Below are 26,024 nucleotides of genomic sequence, written 5' to 3'. Positions count from 1 at the left end.
CAAAAGCGTAATTTTTATTCAAAATATCTAATAAAATTAATTTGGGCTTTTCTCATAGATATCTATTCGTAAAAAAAATAATGGAAAAAATCGGAGATATGACGGCACGACCTGCTATTTAATTTAGGCGGTTGACGTGGAATGATCCTAAACAGATAATGTAAAAGAATAATCAAACGCTAGGTTTATTTTCAACTAAAGTTCGTAAAAGTACTAGCTGAGATCAAGCGTTAAAAAGTGTCATCTTCCCTTTCACTTTGCTATAAATCCTACCTCAAGAAGTTCGCCGAAAATGGTTAAAGTGTATGCCTGTTGAAACTTCCTTACAGACAAATGCTCTTAAAAAGGGGGAAACTGGCACGTGGCACATTTTGTTGCTGAAATCGTGAATTAGAGTTACTGAGGCGATTTACTTGGCGGTGCGTAATACCCCGACTCTCTCTCTTATCACTTTCTCTCTTAATATATATATATATATATATATGTGTGTGTGTGAGAGAGAGAGAGAGAGAGAGAGAGACCAGTGTTTTTTGTGGCCGATCTACAGCAAAAACTACCGCATGAAATCGAACGAAATTTGATACATATACGTGCCCTTATGTGAACTTGTGCCCATTGGTTTTTGGTGCGAATTCCTCCAGGGGGGGGGGTGAGCAATGGAACGTTTTTTGAGTTACGCGTGCCTGCTATTCCCCAAGATGTAACTGGCGGAATCAAACAAAATTTTGTCCATATATTGCCCTTAACATGTACAGGTGGCAAGGTTCGAAAATATCACAAAAATACCCGATATTTTGATACATATCGGATATTTTGATATCCTATATTTTCAATACAATTATTCATCACCCCCCCCCCCAAACGTAAGTCTTCAAAACAGTAGCATCCTCAAATAACTCTTTATTTTCTAATTTTGTTATTACAATATGTAGACATCAAATTCAGGATTCTTTCATTATTTATAGCTAATATTTCTTTTAACACTTTTCTCAATTTTAATGGAGTTAATTTAGCATTAGCTGATCTTTCATTTATTCTTCGTAAGCTACTTTTAAACAGTTATATGATTCAGCACTAAAAAATATGCATCGTTATAAGACATTTTGTGACCAACAATTAATTTTTAGCTTTTCACTTTTAATATGAATTAAAATTGTCACATTTCTAATAATTTTGTGAATATAAAATACAAAATTAATATTATATTACTTTGTTATATTGATGATGTATAAATACATCATAGGAGAAAAGTACACAACTTTTTGGTTGTTTTTAATAACAAAGGAACAATATTACTATGATTATTTTAATTTTTATGTTGAAAATACCGTGGTTAAAAAAATAAATATCGGAAATATCAAAATATCATGATATTTTCAAAATAAATATCCGATATATATTGTGATATATATCGGTGAGCCCTGACAGGTGCTGGTTCAATTTTGGTGTCAATAGCTCAAACGAGGGTTCATCTGTAGAACGTTTTTCGTCGTCACATGTGACTGCTATATCTCAAGAAATAATGAACGGAATCAAACAAAAATTCGTCGACAAGTAGTCCTTAGAGGGTACAAGAGCCGATTCTATTTTGACGTTAATAGCTGAAAAGGGGGTGGTGCAATCGAACATTCTTTCTTTTTCATTGCAAGTGCCTTATCTCAAGAAATAATGCTATGTTCTGGATGAAATTTGAAATAAATTTGAACTTATATGTAAACAGGCGTTGGTTCAATTTTGGCGCCAATCCCTCCAAGTGGGACTGATCTTTTGAGCAATCACATTGTTCTCATTTGACTGTTTTGGCTTCCTTTGATTTTATTCCCCCCCCCCCCCGCCTCCCTCTGCGACACCACCGTCGACCGGCCTCACAATGCTGCTTCTCTAGCGAAAACCGTCTCCAGATTGCGTCCTTATCCTATACACACACGCACACGCATACATGCACACCTACACATACACAACAACACACACACAGACAGACATCTTCCAAAAATGGTCGAAATGGACTCAGCACACCTCAGAACGTTGTAATCCGTCAAAATTCGAAATTCGAAAATTTGCACGAAACCAATACTTCTTTTTATATATTAGATATAGAAGAAAGTAAAAATGCCACGAAATCTACAATGGTGTACGACAAGCAGACAATTTGTTCGCAGTGAATTTATTCATTAAACTTAATTCTTGCATTTTTTTTAAAATTTTTTTTTTTACTGCAATGTAAACTACAAATGCAATCAGTCCTTTTTTTTTTTAATTCTTGCCTCTCTAACTACGGAGATTTATAATTACATTTCGTGTTTCACTTTATTTAAAAAAAAAACTTTGTTTATTTTATACATAAGTATGTACTATAATTACAATATTGAAGAATCACATATCAAGTTTGATTAGCTTGAAATAATTTCTTATGTTTGTACTTGTGGAACTTTTCCGATAAATTAATCAAAAGTGAATCTTATTCTTCTGCTTCTTTTGGACGTCTGCATCGTAATTTATGGAGAAAATTCTTTAGAAAAACTCAATTCTTTATAAAACATATTGCTATTAACTATATACAATTCAAATAATTATATACTTTCCAGACCGCTTACGAAATCGACAGTCTCTTTTCTAATTAATTTCTTTTTTATTTTCCTTTTTCCTCTGTTCCAATTCTTTTTTTCTTCTATTCACTTCAGTTCAAAGAGGTAGAGTGAAAGGTTCATGCTCTCAAAAGTCCAAGGCTAAACTGAACTAATAGAAGATCAGTTGCGGCGATGTTCACTTTAATTCTATATTTATTTCCATGTAATAAATATCTCCACTTTCGTGTTTTACTCCTTTCAGGAAAGAAATTAATACTTCACACATATTTTTTAGACTTTTTTTAGAAACAAAATACTGTTGCAATTAAAATCAGGTTTGCTTAGTTTTGGAATAACTTTTGTTTTTAACATCGTCTACATTTCTTATTAAACTTTTGCTAGAAATTAGGCTAAAACTCATAGAATCATTCGAATGTTTTCCTTTTAAATATTTTACTTTTTTATACTCGAAAGCTTTCTTTACTTTCCCCGTTTCAGTTTTTTCTTTTTCAATAAAAGGAGTAAAGAAGTTAATTTCTTACTGATATTTGTTAACAAGAAGTTCCTTGTTACTACTTGAAAATCGATTCTGTTTCTTTTGCTAAATTAAGTAACCATTCTTCTGCAATCATCTCACGTACCAGGCTGTTGATTCGAGAGAGAATTGGTTTCACAATGCAACGATAAAAATTTAAAAGCGAAAAAGAAACAAAAAATAAAAGGCACTGGACAAATAAATAAATAAATAAATTCCGGACACATATTCGTGTCGAAACAAAAGACACTGAAAGAGAAGAATGGAGAGAAAAAGAAAAACTTAAATATAATAAATAGAATTTGAGACGACGAAACTGTTGGAAGCAACTAAACAAAATGGTGGAAAATGAACTGTTGTTATTCGAAAAGAGTATCACACGCGACGCGCTACCTAATGGAAACATTATGCAGTTGAAAACTTCAAAAATCCCCACCTTATCGCTCCGACATTTCGTGACGTTGTTCTACGTTTCACGCCGGGTACTTTTTTCCTTCTTTTTTCTTTTTTTTTCCTAGCATCTAATGCGGCAGAAATGAAGGCTTTGGAATAACTGAAGTAGAATCGAAGAGAAGGGGGGATGTATTTGTTCCAGCTTCTTCAGCGCTCAAGTGTTTACGTTGAAAAGTGAGACATAACACAAAGCAAAAATCAACACGGGCGTTGCAGCAAAGAAAGAAAAAAGGGGCAATCAAATTTGCGTGTTACATTAATTTCTGAATGAATCAAATATGTATCAAGGAGCCTTTCTTCATGAGACATAATTTAGTTTAATCATGCATATGTGGAAAGGAGAATTTTCAATTTAATTGTTAGTTTTTATTTCTCCGCGAAATAACCAATATATCTCATTTTTCTAAGTTTTAACATCTTTTGAATAATCAATATTTTTTAAGCTGTTTCATGTTTCGCAGTAAAAAATTAACTGAAAATATTGTTCTGCTCGTTGAAGTTTTATCGCAATGAATTCGATGTTTACTAATTAAATACAGAACATGTGGTACAAAGTATGTATGTATTAAAACACCTTTCTAACCTCTGAAAACGAAACAAAAAATCGTATAAAAAAAAACCTACATGATGCTGGGGTGTCGAAGACCCTTTGCACGAAAGCCTTTATTTCTTCAGATTGGAAAACAGCTTTAAAAGGGGCACCTTGTAAGCAACCAGCATTATCCCTAATACATAATACAGACAACTAGAACAAGGACGCAGTGAAGGGGTTAGAGCTCAATTCCACCCTCCCAGAACCCTTGATTATAACATATTTTGTCAGTTCTAATTTAGTACGTTATATGCATATAAAGACTTTTATGACCAACCCCAATAAGGGGAGTTATACAAATCTGTCTCTGAATTCCGTCACGGTAGAGCATTGAATTAAGTATGGAGAGATGGCGACACTATGACCACCTCCACGTTATGAACGAGGGAAAAAGGGGGAGAGAATGGGGTCGTTTCCAAAATTTTAAAAGTATTTTTTTTTTTGAAAGAGCATGCTTAAAAATATAGGATCTGACTATTTTTTAAATAATTTGTTCAAGTGCACATGTTCACACATGTTTGTACACATGTTGTTTTTAAAAAATTACTTAAATTGGTGGGCGTTTATTGTTTACATTTCTGTAGTGTGACATCACAAATGATGAAATGCCATTCAATGTTGCCATTCACGGAGAAAAATATTTAATTCGCATCTTTACTCACGTGTATTGGCAACGATACGGTTGATAGCAAGCGTAGAGCGCAATATTAAATTCGCTTCTTGATTATCAGAACGTAGAAACGTGGTAGAAAGATGTGCCAAATTGCATCATTTGTGACCTCATAAAGACCACGCCTGTTTTCAAAATCGGACAGTTTAAAAAATTAATCAAAAAATAACTGTTAGGAAAATAAAAGTATTTTCTGGGTTCATGTTATTTTTTTTACTCATTCTATCAAATTCAGTGACTAAAAGTAGTACTTTTGACTGAAGGAAACAATCCCATTTCGTGCTATCCCCTGTACCCATAGTAATTCGCTACCGACCGACAACAGACTTTTCGGCCGAAATACAACTATCGCGTACCTTGGGTGTACATGGTAAGCTTTTGATGTACTCGAACATAGAACCCGGAAACTTACGATCCCGACTTTGGATGCTGTAATTGTTGGTCACTCTATTTCATAATCACATTTATCATTTGAAGTCTGCCTTTTTTAATACTCAAAACCGTACTTTTAAGTACTTCTATTTATCCTTTTACTGTCACTACTTTCTTCTCACTCGATGAGGCTTCAATTTGTAGCAACTCTACTTGAACGTAGCTTTTATGTGCTCGTACTGTGAATGAATAGGACGTTCGTCAGGATTGTACCAAGAATTACGACTATACAAAGCCCCAAAATTTGGCAATTGGAAATTAACCACTAGACTCCCCACGCTCTAAAAGCTGATTAGAAATTATAAATAGACATGCAGTCTGACTGCCACACATTTTCCCACACATCTCTAATTTTTTCTTTCAAAAAACTTTAAAACCTTTATTGTATTAATTCTGTTTTCGACTTTTTTTTTAATCATCTGTTTCCTGAATATTATTCCTACGTTCATACATTTATTTGTTATAGTTTATAGCTGAAGATCACTTGCAAACGAAGCGACATAATATAAACTGTAGAGATATAGAACGTGAATTTTAGAATGTCAGTTCTCGAGAACGGGCATACTGTTTAACAATCTAGAAATTTGGAACATCTGTAGTTATGTGGTAATTATCGTTAGCTGTATTCGAAATTGACAGTTAAATATCCACAGCTAATGGAGATTATTACATAAGGGCAACAAGTAAGGAATTACCACGAAGTATCACGGTTTATTTTCTGTTAAGCATGGAATGTAGGGGAAAGTGAAATAGTTAAGTTTACTTTTACAAAATGGGACAGTTGGAAATTTGTTTTGAAAATTACACTACAAGAAGAAAAAATAATGTAATACACATGTGTTGAAATATTATTTTTTACTTTTGGCAGTGAATTTTTTCCTTTGAAAAAGTGGAAATTTTTCACGTTACGCGACGTATGCGGTAAAGTAAAAAGTTTTTTCTTTTGTTCGAATTAAATATTTTTCTATTTGAGTACTAAAAATGCTTTTCATAAAACGAATGTATAAATAAACGAACGAATGAATAAATGAATAAATAAGGAATTAATAAACGAATAAATAGATTACTTAATAAATAACAAACATAAAAAAATAATTTTATAAATAAAACAGAGAATAAACGTGTGTATGTATGCATGTATGTTCCCTATACAAATCCAGTTTACGTCGGATCTCGATCAAATTTGGCAGGGAGGTACTTGGGCACCCGAGAAGGAACGTAGAGGATTTTCAAACGTCAAAAAAGTACCGAACCGTTCGAATTATAGTTTTAGGGACCGAAAATGGTTTAAAATGGCTCTTTCTACCCGAAATAGCTATCTGACCAGTTCAATTTTAACGCCACTGGAAAGTCTGCGAAAAATATCCATGGAGTTTATTTACTTCCTTCGAATTAAAAAAAAAAAAAAAAAAAAAAAACAAGAATGCTAAAGGAACAGCATTTTCATGTCGGAAAATTGTCTGCGCAATCTCATTTTAAATTGGCGTAAATAAAACCATGCAGAAGGTTGCCACATTTTTTTTTTCTCGACTGTGATTAAATAAAAATTTGTTTTTGTTTTGAGGTAAAAAGTTCCCCCTTTTGATTATTATTTTGCGATTTATCTTTTTTCTTCTTTTTGTACTGTCAGCAGAGGATAATCACGGATTTTAATTGTATTTATGAAGAGTTTCGTTTAATTATTTTATGGAATTTTTGATTTGCCGTTTTCTTTCTTTAAGAATAATTATTTTGACCGAAAATTTTACAATATTTATTTTTTTCTCTAATTGAAGCTTGATTGCCGAACATGCGGCACTTGACATAACTTTTATTTTCGAGGTAGATCATACAAAGCCTGGAATGCAGCTAGTGTGTGAATAGAATAGTGAATGAATAAGAAAATAAGTGAATTAATGAAAAAGTGAGTAAAAACTGCATTCATTTGTCTACTGTTACAGACACCAGCACACAACCCCTTGTGTTGACAAAGCTCTACAGCATCCTGTTCATAATGCTATATTATCATTTTTATTATTTATTTAAATTACAAATAAATTTCTAATATAACTATTTTCGTGTCCCTCGGAGCCCAGAGAAGTTTCTCTGTCTGTCCTTACAGTAATAAGAGTCTACAATTTTCTAAAATACCTTATGCTCCCCGAACATTTACCCACCACAGAAGTAGCTCCGATATTTCTTCGTAAAAATGCCCTTTTAAATAACTTCCGATCCATCAGACTTGCGCCATTTTGAACCTCAGCTCAATTTTCTCAAAGAGAGAGTGATAGGGAATTCGAACGGAGGGGTAGAATACCTCCTTCCCCCCTCTCTTGAAAGAATGCTTTTAAGAGTATGAATAGTAATGAATCGTAAAAAGGCACAAATGCCTGGGATTTTTCGCTGTCAGGTCGATGCACAAAATCCTTCTGCTAGCATAAATCAAATATGAAAATATTTTCAAAAAGGTTTTTGCGTGCCAGTCTTTTGTTTCGAAGAGAATTGATACTCTTGGGAATCGCTCCCTTTTCCTCCTTCCCTCGTGTAAGGAGATGTTAAGATATGCTCTGAGACAATGGCGAACTTTGTTTTTGTTTAGAATGCATGGAGAGAAATTAATGTATTTGTCGTTGCTTTCGATACATAAATTTGAAAAAAGTTTTTTTTTTTTTTGCAGAAGCAAGATAAATTTACTAGCTATGTGAGTGTTACAGAAAAACAAACTAAGGTAATAATATTATCGCAATGTGAAATATTAGATGAGAAATACAATGTAAAAGTATTTGTAAGTGAGATTAAAATAAGATCAAGATCTCATGAAAGGTTTGACACATTATATCCAACTATGGCTCTAGTGTATATAAATTTTAAAATTGGGTATAGGGGAAAACGCCGTCAGCCGAAAAAAGGTAATTTTGAGAAAAACGCATTTGAATATTTGACTGATTTAATCCCTCCCCCCCCCCTCAATACCGATTACTTTTAAACAAATATTTCAACTGGTAGTTCAAGATACGGGGTTTTGTACGAAAGATTATAGGGGTATGCGAAATTGTGATTTTTAGTTTCTACTAGACGGCATTTTTATTTCGTTTCGTTGAAAAAATTGACTGATGTGGTTTTTCTTCTGCACCAATAACCAAGGACGCTCCAAACTCAATTTTTTAGGAGGGAGGAGAGTTCTTAATTTGTGGAATAAAAATACGAATTTCACCGAATTTGAAAAAAAAAAAATTTCCCTTGCCACATCAAATGAGAAAATAACATCAGGCATCAACAAACAGAAAAAGTGCAATGCATCTCAATACTGTCTCCAAATTTTCCTAACCCTCATTCAAAAGTTCCCGAACAATAACTTTTTTGGAAGGTCCCTGTCACCTCCCGTGACCTCATAGCGGCGCCTCGGCCTTCAACTGGTTAAGCAAATGATGATGTCGTGTCCATAGATTGTGCCAAATACTGTCGAAAGTCCGACGGACCGCAGCCGCCAGCTTCGGTGCATCAGGACTGTACGAGGGTCTCCTGCAGCAGATCTCTGTCTGGTAGCAAGTCGAGTTTCAAGATCGCTGCAGTAATGCTTGGGCATTCAAAGATGTGTCTTGGTCTGAGTGAGTTGGGTCTCTGGGCAGTTCTTGTCCCGTCAGGAAGTATTTTCATTTTCTTGTAATGCTCTGTTCTGAGTCGGGCGAGTGTGGTCGTGATGTCTCTAGGGAAGTCGAAGTCGGTTATCAAAGGTTTCTTTAAGGGCTGGTTTAGAAGTCTGCATCTGACCACTGCGTTCGCATTTGCAAGTGTGATGGTGGGGAGAGGTTGGTCAAGACCACGTGCCTCTTTAGCCAGTTCAACCGCACACTCGTTCCCCTCGATGCCTACATGTGCGAGTATCCACTGCAACACGCAAGATTTCCCTTTCCAATGCATCTGATCGAGATCGAGCAAGTTGTTTATGGTGGTGGTGATTCTTGTCTCTCCATTTCGGATGGCCTCTAGAGCTGATTTAGAGTCTGAGAAGACAACTAGTCCCTCAGCAAGATTCACAGCTTGAGTATTAGTTACATAAAAAGTGATAGCTTTCTTGAACGCCAAGAACTCACTAGTGAAATTAGAGGAAATTAATATAAGTTAATTTTAAAGCTGAATTTTTCTCCGCTTGGAAGAGTGAAAAGGATGCCTGCTCCACCTCCATTGAGGAATTTGTCTGAAGAACCATCAGTAAAGGCAATAGCTAGGTTTTCTTGTGAAAGCTTTTTTATGGTTTCAAGTGCCTTTTGTTTGTGTAGAATGGGATCCTCTTTTTTCGAGCATGGTTGGAGCAAGTTCAGATGAATGGTCGTGTTAGGTGGTGGTGTTCTTGGAAAAAGAGGTTCCAGTAGGGGGGGGGGGGGGGGGGGGGTAAATCAAGGGATGAATGCTCCAGATTTGTTTGTCTTTGAATATCTCCATCTAACTGGAGAGTTGATGATCTTTTAGGTTAAGCAGATATCCAGCAATTGTTGACGTTTGAGGTAAATTTAAATTAAAACCGTAGGAAAATTGTAGGAGATTATAAAACAAAAATACTGATAGGAAGCTAACGTTCATCAGTTTTCTCTGCCTTTGTTAGCTAGTAGTATAGCATCGTCGGACTTTGATAAAGAAATATGCTTCAGTCTTGAAATGCGTTAATGTTATTGTGAAATAAAATAGCTTCCAAAATAAAAGCCGGATTTCGCAAGAACTGGGAGAGTAAGGTACGTTGCCGGAGATGTTCAACAAGAAGGACATTGTAGCACATCACGACAATACAGACCTTACAGGTTTAGCAACTCTACAGAAAAATGCGAACTGGGTACGGAAATTCCCTTGCACCACTATTCTCTCCAGACCTTACTTCCTTCGATTTTTATTCACTCCTCTCTTTTGTATGCCTCGAAAAGCAAGATGGTCGTCAAAAAAAGATTTACACATTGCATTCACGCATTTCTTCGAAAATAATGTATCAACTATGGAAATTATATAGCGAAGTAATTATTCTATGAATTGTAATTAAAACTGCATCATTTCCTACCACGCCATTGACATACAGAACTTAATGGTGTTTAGATCTAATAATTCGACGAAAAAGGGTCTTTCTCACCAAGATTGCTGTAAACCGAAAATTAGCATTTTTTTCTTAGAAAAAATAAAGAAAGAAAAATGCAATGCAGCAATATTGTTTCCCTTTTTTTCCTAACCGTCAATCAAAATTTTATAAAATAGGAACTTATTATTTTCCTTTAGTGTCATATCTTGAAAAATGTTTTTTTATTTCTTTCTTAGATCGATGGTACTGGTATCAACAAGCGAAATCTCAACTACTGCGGAACGCCGAAGACGATCGAAACTATAATGTTGCCAAGAACATTATATTATTTATTGGAGATGGCATGGGAATGACAACTGTAACCGCATCACGCATATTGCGGGGGCAGAAAAAAGGACAAACGGGAGAAGAAAACGAACTTGCTTTCGATAAATTTCAGTATGTGGCTTTGGCAAAGGTGAGGAATATTAATTTTTGTAGAAGTTATTGTTTGCGTATATGACTAAAATTAAATGAGTTGAATCATTTGATGAAAGCATCTTTCTGGTTTGAATTACCATTGATGAATAAATTGCAAATAAAGTTTCTGATTGCCTGCATTTTCCAACCAACCACGAAATCAAAATTCTGATCTTCAGGCATACGTTTTGACGGGCAGAGTAGAGTAGCGGTTAAGCGTTGACTTCTTAAATCCAAAGTCGTAGGTCCAGACAAGTTCAAACCTGCCTCCAGTCGGTGGGTTTTCAAGACCTAAAATAGTTAACATCCATGTCGTATGATTGTGCGGCATGTAAACGATCCTTTGAGTATTTTGTTCAGCCTTGAATACTTATGGTAAAATGTTTCTAATGCAGTTTCGTCCCGTAAGAGCCCATGTGCCTCCATCTAGTGAGAAATATGGGCTTAAAAATTTTCCTGATAATCGCTATCCGGCGATTCATTTCTTATGAAAGAATAAATGGCAGCTCTCTAGAATGAACTAGGTCTGCAAATGGTGAGAAACCAATACGAAGCCCCATTATTTCAAAAAAAAAAATGCTAAAATGGAGCCCGATATTTTAAAACGATAATACTTTAGTGGGTAGGTAAACGGCAGTATCTACAGAAATGAATTTATGAGATATTTGAAGAAATGTGTGGAGGATTCCATACTAATAATCGGGAAATGTTAAAATTAGGCGCATTTTTCGCACTTCTTTTCAGCGGAAACCAAACAAGCAATCTTGTACAAAGTTATATATAACTTACAATAGAAGACAAAAATGCAAAAAAAAAAAAAAAAAAGATATTTTTTAATTATCCATTACCTGATGACGACAGAATAGGCTAGTATCAATTACGCAATTGACATAACATCGATCACTTTACAATATTGTCTAAATCTCACAAACTTTAACAGCAATCATAGAAAAACACATGGCTCTTTTTTTTCCCTACTGCACACAGGTTTTCTTCGGTAGTTGTGTCCAATCCATCACAGATTTAAAAATTTTAAACAATCGTCATTTGTTTCAAAATAGCTACACGCTAATGTTACGAAAGATAGGAAGTGTTTTCCTCTAATATTTCATTTTAAACTAATTTTGTTTTGTTCTAAATAAAAATACAATGAAATCAAAGCCCTGAATCACAATGAATGTCCTTTTCTTGAAGTCAAATATCAGCATTGAATAGTAGGGATATTACGTTTTGCTCTTATGAAGAGTTTGGTGCATCCCAAGTGCCAGCTTATTTCAAGTATTTCGTTGTTTCTAAAAGCGACTCGTGTTGTCAGTAGTCTAGTTACCTTTACAACTCAGTGCTGAAGGAAGCAGTTAAGAGTCAGCCTTCTCCTTGCAAACACAAGAACTAAGTCTTGAATAGTAAAAACTTATTCTAGTTTCCGCTATAATAAAAAAAAGGAAAAAAGGAAGCTACTTCATGCTAATTTCATAAAGCGTAGAATAACGGATTCAGCTATTAAAACTAAAAAGCACAAGGTAATCTTTATTTTTACTAAAAACCAAACCAAATGTAAGATTAGTGTTTTTAATTCGGTACACGCATGTGATAAAATTTTAATGTTCACGTATTTTCAATGCTTTTTGCTGCAATTTTATTTTTCTGATTTCTGTTCTCTTTTCTGATTTGATGTATAATTTTTTTCCTAGACGTACAACACAGACAGTCAAGTTGGGGACAGCGGGGCCTGCGCTACAGCCCTTCTATGTGGAGTCAAAGGCAGGTTTGAGACAGTAGGGCTGGATGACTCTGGAAGATATGACCGATGTAGTAGTAGTCTACAGGCTCGAGTCCCATGTTTAGCGGACTGGGCACAAGGAGAAGGTTAGTGTGTTTATGTAAATAGTAGCTGAAGCAACAACAAAATAACAACATTAAAATTTCATGAATAGCAATTAGATAATAGATACGTTTTCCATCGCCGTGGGGAACCATTTTGTCGCATGTTTTGTCTGATCTCTTCTTATCCAGAAGTTCATTTCTTTTCCTTCAAAAATGTTATTAGTCATTCCAACTCTCATGTCTGTAATTCAAACTGCTTTTTATTGACTAATTTCAATTGAGGCAGTGAGAAGCAAAGGGATGTAAGTGCTAAAGTTAAAAATTTGGAGACAACTTGTGCAAATAACAGGGGAACCTCTAGTCTGCTTTGGGGCAAAAAATGATTCTAGTAGCTCTGGTGGATGCTGCTATACAGTATGATTTGGGAAAGAAAAGTCCATGGAAGCCTACCTAAGATCTGAACTCTTGAAAATCTGAAACTTGAAAAAGTCCACTTACATCCCTTTGCTTCTCGCTGCCTTGATTGATGTTGTTATTGTATGTTACTTCTCGCACAAGGGCAAGCATTTTATTGCGCAACATCGATAATGTTATTATTGCTACTACAGTATCCTTAATTTTACATTTATGTATACTATTGTAAAGTATTATCTTCGATTGCATACTATATTAAACTTCTCTTTTAATTGATAGTTTTATTTAAATGGTACATTTTTGAATTTTCTGTCAACGGAAGTCAAATTGCAGTATTTTTTAAATATCTTTTTCAAAATTACTTTAAACCGGAGAACCGGGATTGATAGTTTGATTGCTTGTCACTTGGGACAGACAAAGTCTCTCCGTTTCCAGTCTATTCCGGTAGCAACGTTTATTTAGTTTTGTTGCTATCGGAATCATTGAGATTTAACCTTACTTTTCATATTTTTTAACATTAAGCTGTAAATTTGAGTTATCTCATCCTCTCCTCCCTGCCCCTTCGCACGAACGCAGAAGCCGTAGATTGTCTACGGTTGACAATTTCGTGCCGAAAAGGACTTTTTCCTACTAAAAACTGTTAAAACTCAGTTTTAATTCAAAAAAAAAAAAAAAAAGAAAGAAAGAAAAGAAAAGAAAAAAAAACACGAAAAAGTAAACAAAACTAACCTCCCCCCCTTTTTATTTTCGTCGACTACAATTTGTCCTAAATTATTACAGTATTTCATAATTCGGTAGAACGTATTTATTGACGAGGAAACATGAAGGCCATCTATTTTGTTGGTTTCGTCTATGCAGTAAAGGGTATGTTCGAATAGAGCAGTTAACCGGTGACTAACCAGGCGGGTACTAATAGATCTACCAGTTGATAAAAACTAATGGAAACATCCTATGGGACTCTATTCAAACATACCGATGATCATAAAAACAATTCTTAAAATACTAAAAAATCGCCCGTCAAGGTATGACGGACGAAAATTGCTTCTACATTTGGACGAAGCCATTTCCTGTTTGGTGATATTTTGATAGTTGAAATTTTAACCCTAACTCTAGTGGATTAACCCTAAACTCCAGTAGATAGCGTTCATAGTTGACTGCTTTTTCGTTTCTTCATTCCCCTGAAATGACATAGTCTTACCAGTAAAACAGTTAATGTACTGGATCGAGTTCAGCCCTGTCACAATAAAGCCTTTTCCCTGCATGTTAAGCATTATCACAGCACATTATCAAATTATCATGCCGTGGCGCGAGTTACATTGTTGAAACTCGCGGTTACTTGATCATTGGCTGTTATATACAGGTAGTTATCAAAATAATAGAAACACTGAGACAAATGTGGTGTTGGGAATCGCTACTCTGCCATAAATGTTCTGTTGATAAAGGTGCCTTCTGACTGTAATCACTTACACTGATGAATCCAGATTGTGATTGAGTACTGTGGTCACTTTTGCTACTAATGTTCGTTTTTTAGGCATTACAATCCGCTTCCATACCCGTCGGTTTCTTTCACTAAGCTTCTTTTTCCATCCACTATTTTGCTTTGCCGAGCTTGTCTTACCGTGTTGTGTGTATGCTGTCATGACTTAAGATACTGTACCTCTAGAAACGCCAAAAAGTTGAGATGTTTCAGTTGGTACACTTGCTCCAGCTAGACGCATTCCAACAATTTGGCCTCTTTTAAAATTTAAGAGGTCCGACATTTCACGCGCTTGAAAAATATCCAAGACGTCCAGAACTTCAATTGAGCCACCATATGCTACCAGAATATATATATTGCTACTCATAAAAAAAACCGGAAATCTAGTTTTATTCTTTATTTCTTACGAAGTATAGTCAACAATGTCACTTTTATTCACAGTTGTTTCCATTATTTTGATAATTACCTGTATATATGAGGATACTACACTTACTTCATAAAACGCTCTTACCCTATTTACTGCTTAACAAAAACAAAAACCGAAACATTTTCTATTAAGATATTACACGCGCACTTGCGCTCGGAAAATACAGGAAACTGTCTTCAATTGTATTTCGCCTTGCACGTCCTAGCACACACAGCAATACCATCAGAGTCATAAATAGAATTTAAAAGCCATTACTCAACCCATTTTAAGACCTGGCGATTGGTTATTAATTCCATTCAGCGACGATGGAAGCGTTTAAATGGGATCAGCTGCGGAGAGGAAAAGAGGATCTGCTCTAATCGAGCGGTCTAACTACGACGCGGGATTTTATTTGGGATGAAATTTTAATTGCCATGGGTTAATTCTGCCCCCGGTCGTGTCGTAGATGGCGTGTTACCAGATCTGCATTTAGATGTGCGAGTCCGGGAGATGCACGAAATGTTTTAATAATTCACAACGAATGATTTCAAATTTATCGGAACTTATCTCGCTGGAACATCGTTGGAATGTGTGGCCATTAAGATTATCGTGAAAAATATTATACACAGAGGATTATCAAATGAGTGTAATTAAATACATAAGTACGACAGAATTTTAGAGGGTTTCTATTATTCCTTGTTCATTAGCATCATCGTTGAAAACGAAAGCTTTTTAAAATAGTAGTAATAAATAAATAAATAATAAAGAAGAAAAGAAAAACAATAGACAAGTGCTTCGGGATCCACAAGCATTAACCAACAAATGCACAAAATGTTATAATAATTCAGAACGAATGATTTTAAATTATTTTTTGAATGTATGGCCAATAATAATATCGCGAAGAATAGTTTGCACAAAAGATTATCAAATGAGTATGATCAAATACATACTTTCGACCAGGGACGCTTCGAACAGAAAATTTTGAAAGGGGGTGGATATACTCTATTTACCGAAAGAAATTACGAATTTTTTCAAATGATAAAAAAAATCATGCTCACATAACTGCATTTAATAAGAAGAGATATTAGGCATTATTAAAAAATAAAATATTGTGACGGGCCATTCCACGAGAAAGGCGCAAAAAATACACATAAGATTATAACTTGTTAAACAGAAAAAAAGTGTTCATTAATATTTTAAAGTATTTTTTTCTGTATTGTGCTTTTTCAATGTTCATTTATTCATTAATTTTATTTTTTTCTGCATGTTTACATGTCTTTTAGAATAATATCAAGCATCTTGCGTTACATCCTGTCTGATGTAAGCGTGTAAGCTTATTTTAGAGTTACAATAATAGGGTCTGGTGGGGGAAAGTGGTCAATGGGGTAAAGTGGTCATACTTCATATAAATGGCTATAGCTTTGATATAAGTGTTCGAATGAATGTGAAAATTTTATTTTAGATTAGGGCAGTTAAAAACTACATTTTGAATACAAAATTTTACAACTGGCAAAATTTTATTTGGTAAAAAAAAAAGCATTTTGCGTGAATATGAAAAATTTTAAAATCAAAACACCTATTTTAACTTCCTTGGGAAATTTTGTTTGTTAGAACTAGGAGCGGATTGACTGCACAGGAAGCTTCCTACATGTCTCAAGAACTCTTACTCATTAGCAGTTAGCTGAATATGTTTTAGATAATTTTTTAGAACAATTTAAGTAAGATGGGGTAAAGTGGTCATAATATTAGGCTTAACGAATATTGTTCATCTAATGTCACTTAATCTTTAAGTATAAGGCAGATACAAGTTAAATATTAATTTTACTTAATATGTATTTTTTTTACAGTAAACGGGGTTAAATATACGAGTATATGCGTATATATACGCATATATACTCTTGTTCACATAAATACGCCAATAAGTACGTATATGTGTATCTGCAAGTAGTTTTTATTCGTACAGCTATACATTCTACTATACACGTATCTGTTGCTTATACTCGTATATGTAAGAACACTTATATACTCCGGTAGACACGTATATACGCGTACGTACTCGAGTAGACACTTACATACAAGCATAAGAAATACAAGTATACAGGGTGAGTTTAAACTCTTGAGCAAATTATTCAAACGTGTTAGAGGGGAGGATAAGAAGCAAGAATCACATAAGGAACATATAGTCACAAACACAATGCTGACGCGCTACATGCACGCAAAGCCAGAAACTGATGAATGCAAAAAAAGTCACAGATTTATATATTACACAAAGACAATTTTACACAACATTTTAGGTCTTAAGAAAGTTTTAAAGCGATTGATGAAATTTGCGGCCTGCAGCTGTAATACATGCGTCGCATTCACAGATCACACTCTCTGTTGCAATAACGAGACTTTTGAAAAACTTTCATCAGCCGCTGCGCCTTTGTTGCGATGCGTGTGTTAGAGCTACTACAGGCTGTAACTTTTAACAACTTCTCTAAATATTTCTTAAAAGCTAAAATGTTAGGTAAAATCATCTTTGTGCAAAAAATTTGTGCCATGCTTTGTGTCCATCAGTTTGTGGCTTTGTGTGCATGTTGCACGTCAGTGATTATAGCTTCCTTATGATTCTTTGCTTCTTATCCTCCCCTCTCACACCCCTTTGATTTTTGCCCAAGAGCTCAGATTCACTCTGTAGGCCGACATGTATATAAGCGTATATTCTCGTGTATACATACATGTACTGGTGTATACATGTAAATGTACGTATATACGTCTATACAGGTATATAATCGTATTTACACGCATACACGCGTATATACTCGTGCTTCCATATGATATATACGTGAGTAGACACGTACAAAGACGCACTGGATGTATCCACGAATTAACTCGTGTATACTCGTATATGTATGTATACTTATATATGCATATATACGTCTACTATACACATATATACATTCAAGTATGCACGTATTTTCTCGAGATACAAGTGTATACGCGCATATGATGTTCGTTTATACGCGTATATACTCGTATATACACGTGACACGTATATACATGTAACACGTATATACTCATGTAGACACGTACACACTCCTGTAGGTAATCACGCATATGCTGATATACTCACATATATGCTTATATACTCGTATATACTTGAGTAGGCTCGTGCATGCACATATCTGATGTGTACATGTATCTACTCATATAGGAATGTGTGTACTTGTGTGTAACAAACGACACGTATATATTAGTGTATACACGCATGTATTCGTGAATGTACTTGTAACTATAAAAATAGCCGAAAGGTACATATTTTTGTATTAGGGTGTATTAGGGTTATCTATAATGTTTTTGCAGCTATTTTTAACTATGACCACTTTACCCCATGCTATGACCACTTTCCCCCAACCCATACGGTAAAGTGGTCATAAAAACATAGGGAAAAGAAAGTGCTATAAAACTACTAAAATCAATAGTTTTCTTCCTAAAATTTAATGTACCGTGTTCTTTAATAATGCAATGTAAAATAACAACAAAAAAAGTTGAAGTGTTTAAAGAATTTATTGTATTTATTATCCACCTAAGTTGAAAACCTACGATTTTATGACCACTTTACCCCACCAGACTCTACTTATTGAACGGACAGGGTACTCATAAAATAGTAGAAAGTGTTACCTAAGACTGAAATAATGTAAAATATCAACGTTTAAAAGCTCAATTTTGTAAGGAAAATTTTAAGTGACGTGTGTTGAGGTTACAAGAAGCCGCTGTGCCAGTGCATAAAGTTGTGCTCCTCGAGATATTAGTCACTCTAATTAAGCCGCTTCATAAAAGAAGAGGAAACGAATTTTTATCTTTTTCCAGCGGTTTGTATGATTTTAACAGGAATAAGGGGGGAAACTTAATGGAAAGTATGGAATCAGAGCAAAATCATAAAACAAGACACAGTATAAAAAAATTCATTTACACAAAATAAACAACTTAAAAAACAAGCCAATGGTGGAAGTTAACACAAATTGATTGAGCCAATAAGAACCGAGAATAATAGTACGTAAATAAAGATGAAGTAGCATTGCAGTAATCAAAACTAATTAATTTTGAACAATGAAACAATATAGTAAAATAGAAAATAAACAACTTTTAATCACAAAAACTTACAGATTACTTCATGCACGTGTTTCGGGGTTGCAAGAAACTCCTTTTTCAATACAAAATAATTGAGCTGAGGGATGAAAAGACATCCGTCAAAATTTGGCTTTTGTCGGATATCTTTTCATCCAGAAGCTCACTTTTTTTTCATTGGAAAAGGGGTTCTTTGTAAGCCCGAAATACGTGTATGCAGTAGTCTGTAAGTTTGTGCAATTAAACGTTGTAGTTACTTTTTTTTACTTTTCAAGCACGTATATAAATACTCATACTTCCAGAAGACAATTGTATTTAAAAATAAAACAATACAGTAAATTTAACATCATTCTTATCTATGCACAATTTTTTTTTCTGCCTGTAAGTATTAAACATAAAAATTCAGAGGGTTCTTAACACAAAGGAGAACAAAATCAGAGTAACTGAGTATCAAAATACTGTCGTAATTTGCACTGCACACGAACGTCCGGCTGGTCGAATGGTTAGAGCCCTGGGCTGATAACCCAAAGCTTGCGAATTCGAGCCCCAGATGTGACTTTACTTTCTTTTTTCTTTCCTTTCTACAACCCAAATTCAAAATAACAGAATACTTCCCAATTTTTAGAAAAAACATTCTAACCAGATATTAGTGCAAACTAGGTATTTAAATGAACGTGCCACCTTTCTCAGACCTTAAAGTGTGCATTTCATTTCAAATATACTCAATAAAAAATAATCTCAGGCAGAATAATCCAAAAGCTTATAGTGATGAAGATTTATATTGAGTCAAAACATTAGAATATTCAAATTAAAGGGGGGGAAACACTTTCAAAAAAAAAAAAAAAAAAACAACAACTATCGATACTAGAATGCGTCATTTTTTGCTGGATAAAATACTTTAATCATTTCACACAGGGATTCTACCACCTGTTTACATTAATCGTTTCTGATATTGTTTTCATACCCTCTTAAATGCGGCAACGAGCTCAATTTTGTTGGTGGCGGCAGGTCTTGAACCGCTTTTGTTAGATTTGACGGTACCACAAATTCTTGATCGTATTGAGATTGGTAGAGTTGCTTGACTAGTTTAATACCGAAATTACTCTTTCTGTTTAAAATCTATGAGTTGATTTAGAGATGTGACACGGAGAAGAATCTTCCTTAAAGATAAAATGTGTCACTAAATGTATAACTGCTGTGCCACAGATGAAGAATCATGAAGTATTATTGATAAACAGCAGAAGTCACGCGTTGTTTTATCTTAAGATATATATAATTTCCCAATTCCAGCAGCCCTAATGCACCCACAAACCAAAAAGGATGTGTCAAAGTGGAGAGAACGTCTTACACAAGATTTGTCATACGCTTTTCTTTTTAAACGTCAAACCCGCACATTTTTTTCACAGATATTTCAAAAAATGATTCGTCACTGAATATAATACTTTTCCAACATTGTTGCCCCAGTTTGTGCTTCTCTTTGCTCCAGGAGAGTCGTGCACGTTTCTGCTTCATGTTTATTTCTGGTCTTTCTTCGTTAGATCCGCATTTGCATTTGCAGTTTTTTGCAACCTTCCAAGTGTAGTTTGCGCGGATAAGATAACTATACGCTCTGTCCAACACTTATGGACGTAAGAAGCATTTTTCAACGATTATTTTGGACAATTTACTATAATTTGGGTTCATCTCTGCCAGGTGTTACAATTTTTCTACCTCATTTACTTCGGTTACTTTTTAATTGGTCAGTCCTTCTATGTTCCTTTAAAATCTTACATACCATAGATTCTAAAACTATTTAAATTGAGTTGGATAATTTTTTTCCTAACTTTAAGAAATGATACAATATGTAACTTCTCTTTTTTCTTTATTTATCACCTTGACGACTCATTTTGAGCAATAAAAGACTTTTAAAAGAGCGTAAAACTATCCGGGTGCCAAGTTCCATACTTGTGACAAACTAAAGGGTAACAGGTATGCAAATATTTTCGCTGCATTTTAAAATTCACATTGAATGAATAGATTATTCTATACATTTTTTGACCCATGCCTTTGGTTCCATCGTCCGGGGGGTCCGCGTAGCGGGTTCCCCGCACGACTGTAAAAAATCTATCGATTTTTCCAGTGTGTTAATGATCCATAAATTGTTAAAATAATATCTGCAAAGCTGCTTAAATTGATTTATCCATTCATGAATAAAGAGTTTTAGTCTTTTTAACTTGCATGCGTCCATTTTTCCTGACTCAGAGACAAGTTTTGTTCAAATAGTTTTGATATTCTATTATTTTGAATTTGGATTGTATAAGTTGTAGAAATATGTAAAGTAGAAATATGTCAATATATATGTAAATAGTCTTGATTCTTCTCGAATGTCCTTAATTTCTGTATAATAACCCTCTCTCGAGCTGAGAGTGAAGAGTTGTAACTTGGCAGCCAAATAGCTCGTTGGGTTGGAATAAAACCTGCTTTCATCTGAAATGTGTGCTTAATCTACGTGACAAAGTATGACTGCTTATTGTAGTCACGTGTGATGCCTATTTCTGTTAATATGACATAACTTCTGCATTTAAGGTAAGAGCACCGGATTGGTGACAACGACCCGCGTCACACACGCCACCCCGGCCGCCATGTACGGACACTCGGCCAGTCGTTATTGGGAGAGCGACGACAAAATTCCGCAAGACGATCGGCAACACTGCAAGGACATTGCTCGACAACTGGTGGAGAACGATCCGGGGAGAAACATCAACGTGAGTTCTTTTAGTCTTGCACAAATTACCATCTGCTCAACGGGGTCGTTTCCGAAATTTTAAAAGTATTGTTTCCTGAAAGAGCATGCTTAAAAGCATAGGATTTGACCAATTTTAAAATAATTTGACAACGTTTAATATTTTTTAACAATTATTATGATCGGTGAGGAGATTCAATTTTATTTTTCGCTTCTGCGCATGACATCACATGTGATGACTTGCCATTCACTGATGCCATCAGTGCAAAGCGCAAGCAATATTTAATTCGCTTCTTTACTAACATGTACTGGCTATGATATGGTTGATAGCAAGCGTAGAACGAAATGTTTAATTCGCTTCCGAATTATCATAATCTGGAAACGCGGTAGACAGCAAGCGTAAGCATTCAGCGCGCCAGTGGAATAGCGCGCCAAGCATAAAATCTACCGCATGCAAATTTCAACTGAAAAGAAACATCATTTTGCTGTTGAAGCCCGAGAAAGCAATTAGAGCATACGTTGCCCTTTAAAAAACGGTACAACATCACAGATGTCACCTGTGAGACGACCAGCATTTTGAGCACTTGCTATGAGTTTTTCACTTAACAATAAATCTGGTTATGCAACTTTTGATACGATTCATTCGCTTTCCCAGCACTGCTGTAAAATCAGGTTGAGATTCAAATATTCCTCTTTTCTACCACTTAGAGCGGAATGCGATCCAATATTCGTATGTAATTATTATTCACCTGGATAGTTACTTTTAGTTAGTAAAAAAAAGTTCAGAATCACCCTGCATATTTTTTCTCCTCACTTGTTTTCAGGTGGTCCTCGGTGGTGGCCGAAGACACTTCCTATCGCGAGGGTCCGGACAGCAGACGGACATGGGACGACGGGAGGACGGACGGAATCTGATTGAGGAGTGGTTGAAGGACAAAAAGTCACGTGATTTAGATTACGAGTATGTATACCGAAAAGAAGACTTCGACAAAGTGGATCCGGAAAAAACCGATTTTCTTCTAGGTACGTTCAATAGTTTTCTTGAAAAATCCGTCGTTTCAGTCTGATAGGTTATGTACATAACAGCAGTCTCGAGAATAATATCTCTTTTCTAACGGATATAACAGATTTACATAAGCATATCCCATGATGACACGATTTGTTTCAAACTGACGTGAATACGCAATTATGGAAATTCATAAAATGGTACCTTAGACACCTTTGACTTCAAACAACCATAAATACAATTCCCAAACAGCTCCTGTGATAGTATGATCGCCAAAATTTATATCAAATACCTGCAGTGATGTAAATCTGTAACAGTTCCTGCGATACCATGTTTGCAAGTAAGAGATTTCAAGATATTTGCAGCACAACAATATTATCAACACCGTGGTAAAAATTTGATGATAAAAGGATCCAACAACAAAAAAAGTGAATCTTAGGAGGTTTTTTTCTTTCCTTTTTTTTTAATAGATTTTCTTTATCAGTGCAAGACCTCTTAAGCACTCTATTATTGATATCAAATGAGGTTTTCCGCTTTTTTTACTTAGGGTTGTTCAACCACGGACACATGGCCTATGAAGTGGACCGTGATTCGGGACCAGAAGGAGAGCCATCACTGGCTGAAATGACAAAAAAGGCCATTGAAATTCTCAGAAAAAATCCTCGTGGTTATTTCCTTATGGTCGAAGGTAAGATGTCATTTTTCTCCCCATTCTCTCTACTCGTAGATGTAGATTTTCAAATTTGAGAGCAAAATCAAGGACACATAACGTTTTACTCCCGAAATTAGTGGTACATATTTCAGTCAAGAATGGGTAAGTGATTGGATGATAAGTGAGTTTGTGCCTAAACATGCTAAAATTACCGGTGGTGCCACAGTTTTTATTGATCGAGTAAAGAGCATTCAATGTGAACACAATCAGCAAACTCAGACGTCTTTCCTAAATGGAATCAGTGATGTTTTCTTTTTTTTTTTGGTAATGCTGACCTATAAAATAATAATTTCAGTCATTTCTATCCACTTGTTGAAAATAATAATAACAGCTCTGAAAATAAAAGAATTAAACATAAAATTTTTACTTAGAATTAGCATTGAATTTATTTTCTTCTTTTTTCTTTCTTTATTTAAAAAAAGGAAAATCTTGTTCTGACTGTCTCTGTATCATGTCCCAAAATGTCACCTATACACTGAATTCTCTTCTTGTTTGCTCCAATTCCCTCTATTTTTTTTTTCAATATGTTTAAATAAACAATTATTGTATTTTTAAATTTATTTTGCTCGAGTAGAACCTAAAATTTAGAGAAATACATCTAGTTCTAATTTGATTTCAACTAGAATGTTAACGAATCCGACTACATCATAACTAGTAAACAACGTGATAAGTTTACAGTTATCAGAATTTTACGCCCAAAGAAATGTGTACCTAACTCTTTGTTCAATTTTAAAAAAAAGCTTGTGCACAAATTTCATCTCTTTTTGGCGTCAGGAATGTTATTTATTTTTAGGAAAACTTCAGTTTAATATCTGTTGTCAAAATGTGCAGGTAATCTGCGTAAATTCCTTTTCTTGATGACCTGCTTTAATGTTCTTCTGTTAGAAATGGCTGGGTGATATTTAACAGCTACTTAAGACAGGGCAACGATCTGATTTTTTTTTTTTTTTTTTTTTGATTTTTTTTAAAAGGGATTAAGGTATGGCAGAGCTACGATTTTTTTCTTTTATTTTTTAGAGATTAAGATTGTTGCTCATAACCAATCAAATGGATCGCTAGAAGGGAAGGAAGGAGTTTTCTTCCTTGCTGAAATCTCTGTTAATTAAGAAACACGCCCATCGAGAAAATATGTGTAGGCTGATAAAAATTAGTGATTGCTTTGCAGTAAATTCAGTGGTAAATGAACTTTATGAAAAATGTTTACCTCCTTTAAACTCATATATTTTTAATCTCGCCCTTTACTCAAGCAGTGCTTTTGTTGCAGTGGAACGTGGAAAACAATTTTCGCGTTTGAAAAATGATGTTTTATACTTGTTGTGAACGTGACCGTGCAATAGTGCCAGTTACAAGTACAAATCAATATTTTTGAAGTACAAGAATTTTTTTAGAAATTTGATACTTCATAATACGATACGTAATGGTTCTTCATCTTGGAATCATTGTGGAATGTTTAAGCAAATTTGCGCCTTTGGAATTTTTGCCCCTTTGGAATGCTTGTGCAAATGGCATGAGCTAAAAAGTTATTTTCGTTTTTTAAAAAATAATACTTTAAATATCGGGGGGAAAATTCACAAATTTTTCAAGAAAGGAAATGCATATTTTAGAACTTCGATATTGCGGCATTCTAGAAATCGCTTTTCAGCGAACGACAGTGATCCCGAATTCCATCTGAACTAGTGTCTAACTATCACTCAATAAACTGAATGCAGCGCACGTGTCAATTCTCCTTAAAGCACTTTAATTCACTCTAGTCCCTTCTACAGAGTTAGTTGATAAACGCGACATTTGTAATTAAGTATGCTCCTTTGCATTAGCGCAGTCAAGGGTGTGTTTGTTACTGTGTGAATGGACACTGGTGGAATTTCATTCCTGATAATGCCTTGCAGGGATTCAGACTCATGTAAGCTCGTTGTACAGCATTGTAGCATGCAGGAAAATTAGCTAGAACCTTCATGGCTTAACCCGTTGCACTGATCAGTTGATTTTTTGTTACGTAAGCGGTGAAGGGTGGCGTATTCAACGTCGACATTATGTTTTCGTGCACTCAATTTAGCAGTTTAAAGTCGAAACATTTTCAATGATTTTCGTGAGATTTACAGAAATATGACTATAAAAGTATCCTACGTGACACATATATAAATATAAAGCCATGTACCTTTTACAAACGTTTGAATGCAAATCCTCAACTCTTCTTGGACATAAGATACCTTACTGGGTAAGTTGAGAATTGATGTGAAACTGACTATCATTTCAAAATCAAAAATGCAAAAAAAAAAAAAAAAAAAAAAAAAATGTTTAATTTGTTTTGTTCGTGCGTTTCCCTCGTTATTTTAAGCTATAAAGCAGTCATAAAGATTGCTAGTTTTTCACTAATTTATTTATTGTGTTGAAGTAGATAGTCTGATAATCGTATGGTTTTTCATTCAATATTAATTGTTTTAAAAAAAAAAAACTTTTTTCCTCTGAGTTATCAGGAAAACATAGAAACAAGTGTAAACCCCCTTAAATTTACCCATATGGTAAAATGAACATCACAGGGACCGAAACCTAGGTATTTGTATAGTTCGTAGCTGAATTCGTTTTTGAATGAAAAATAGAATGAAT

At 34.7% G+C, this 26,024-nt stretch overlaps 1 protein-coding gene across 1 annotated transcript in view; it reads left to right on the top strand.

Moving 5' to 3' along the window:
- The window catches only part of LOC129220699 (alkaline phosphatase, tissue-nonspecific isozyme-like), a 146,612-nt gene that overhangs the window by 114,210 nt on the left and 6,378 nt on the right, over window positions 1-26,024 (top strand). The window contains exons 2-6 of the mRNA XM_054855129.1: window positions 10,527-10,747; window positions 12,441-12,615; window positions 21,546-21,724; window positions 22,527-22,725; window positions 23,256-23,396. Coding sequence (XP_054711104.1) covers window positions 10,527-10,747; window positions 12,441-12,615; window positions 21,546-21,724; window positions 22,527-22,725; window positions 23,256-23,396 — 915 coding nt within the window. The remainder of the gene's footprint in view (window positions 1-10,526; window positions 10,748-12,440; window positions 12,616-21,545; window positions 21,725-22,526; window positions 22,726-23,255; window positions 23,397-26,024) is intronic.

This window comes from Uloborus diversus, chromosome 4, assembly GCF_026930045.1.
Source record: "Uloborus diversus isolate 005 chromosome 4, Udiv.v.3.1, whole genome shotgun sequence".
In the NCBI taxonomy this organism is placed as follows: domain Eukaryota; kingdom Metazoa; phylum Arthropoda; class Arachnida; order Araneae; family Uloboridae; genus Uloborus; species Uloborus diversus.
This window is presented reverse-complemented; position numbering and strand designations above follow the sequence as displayed.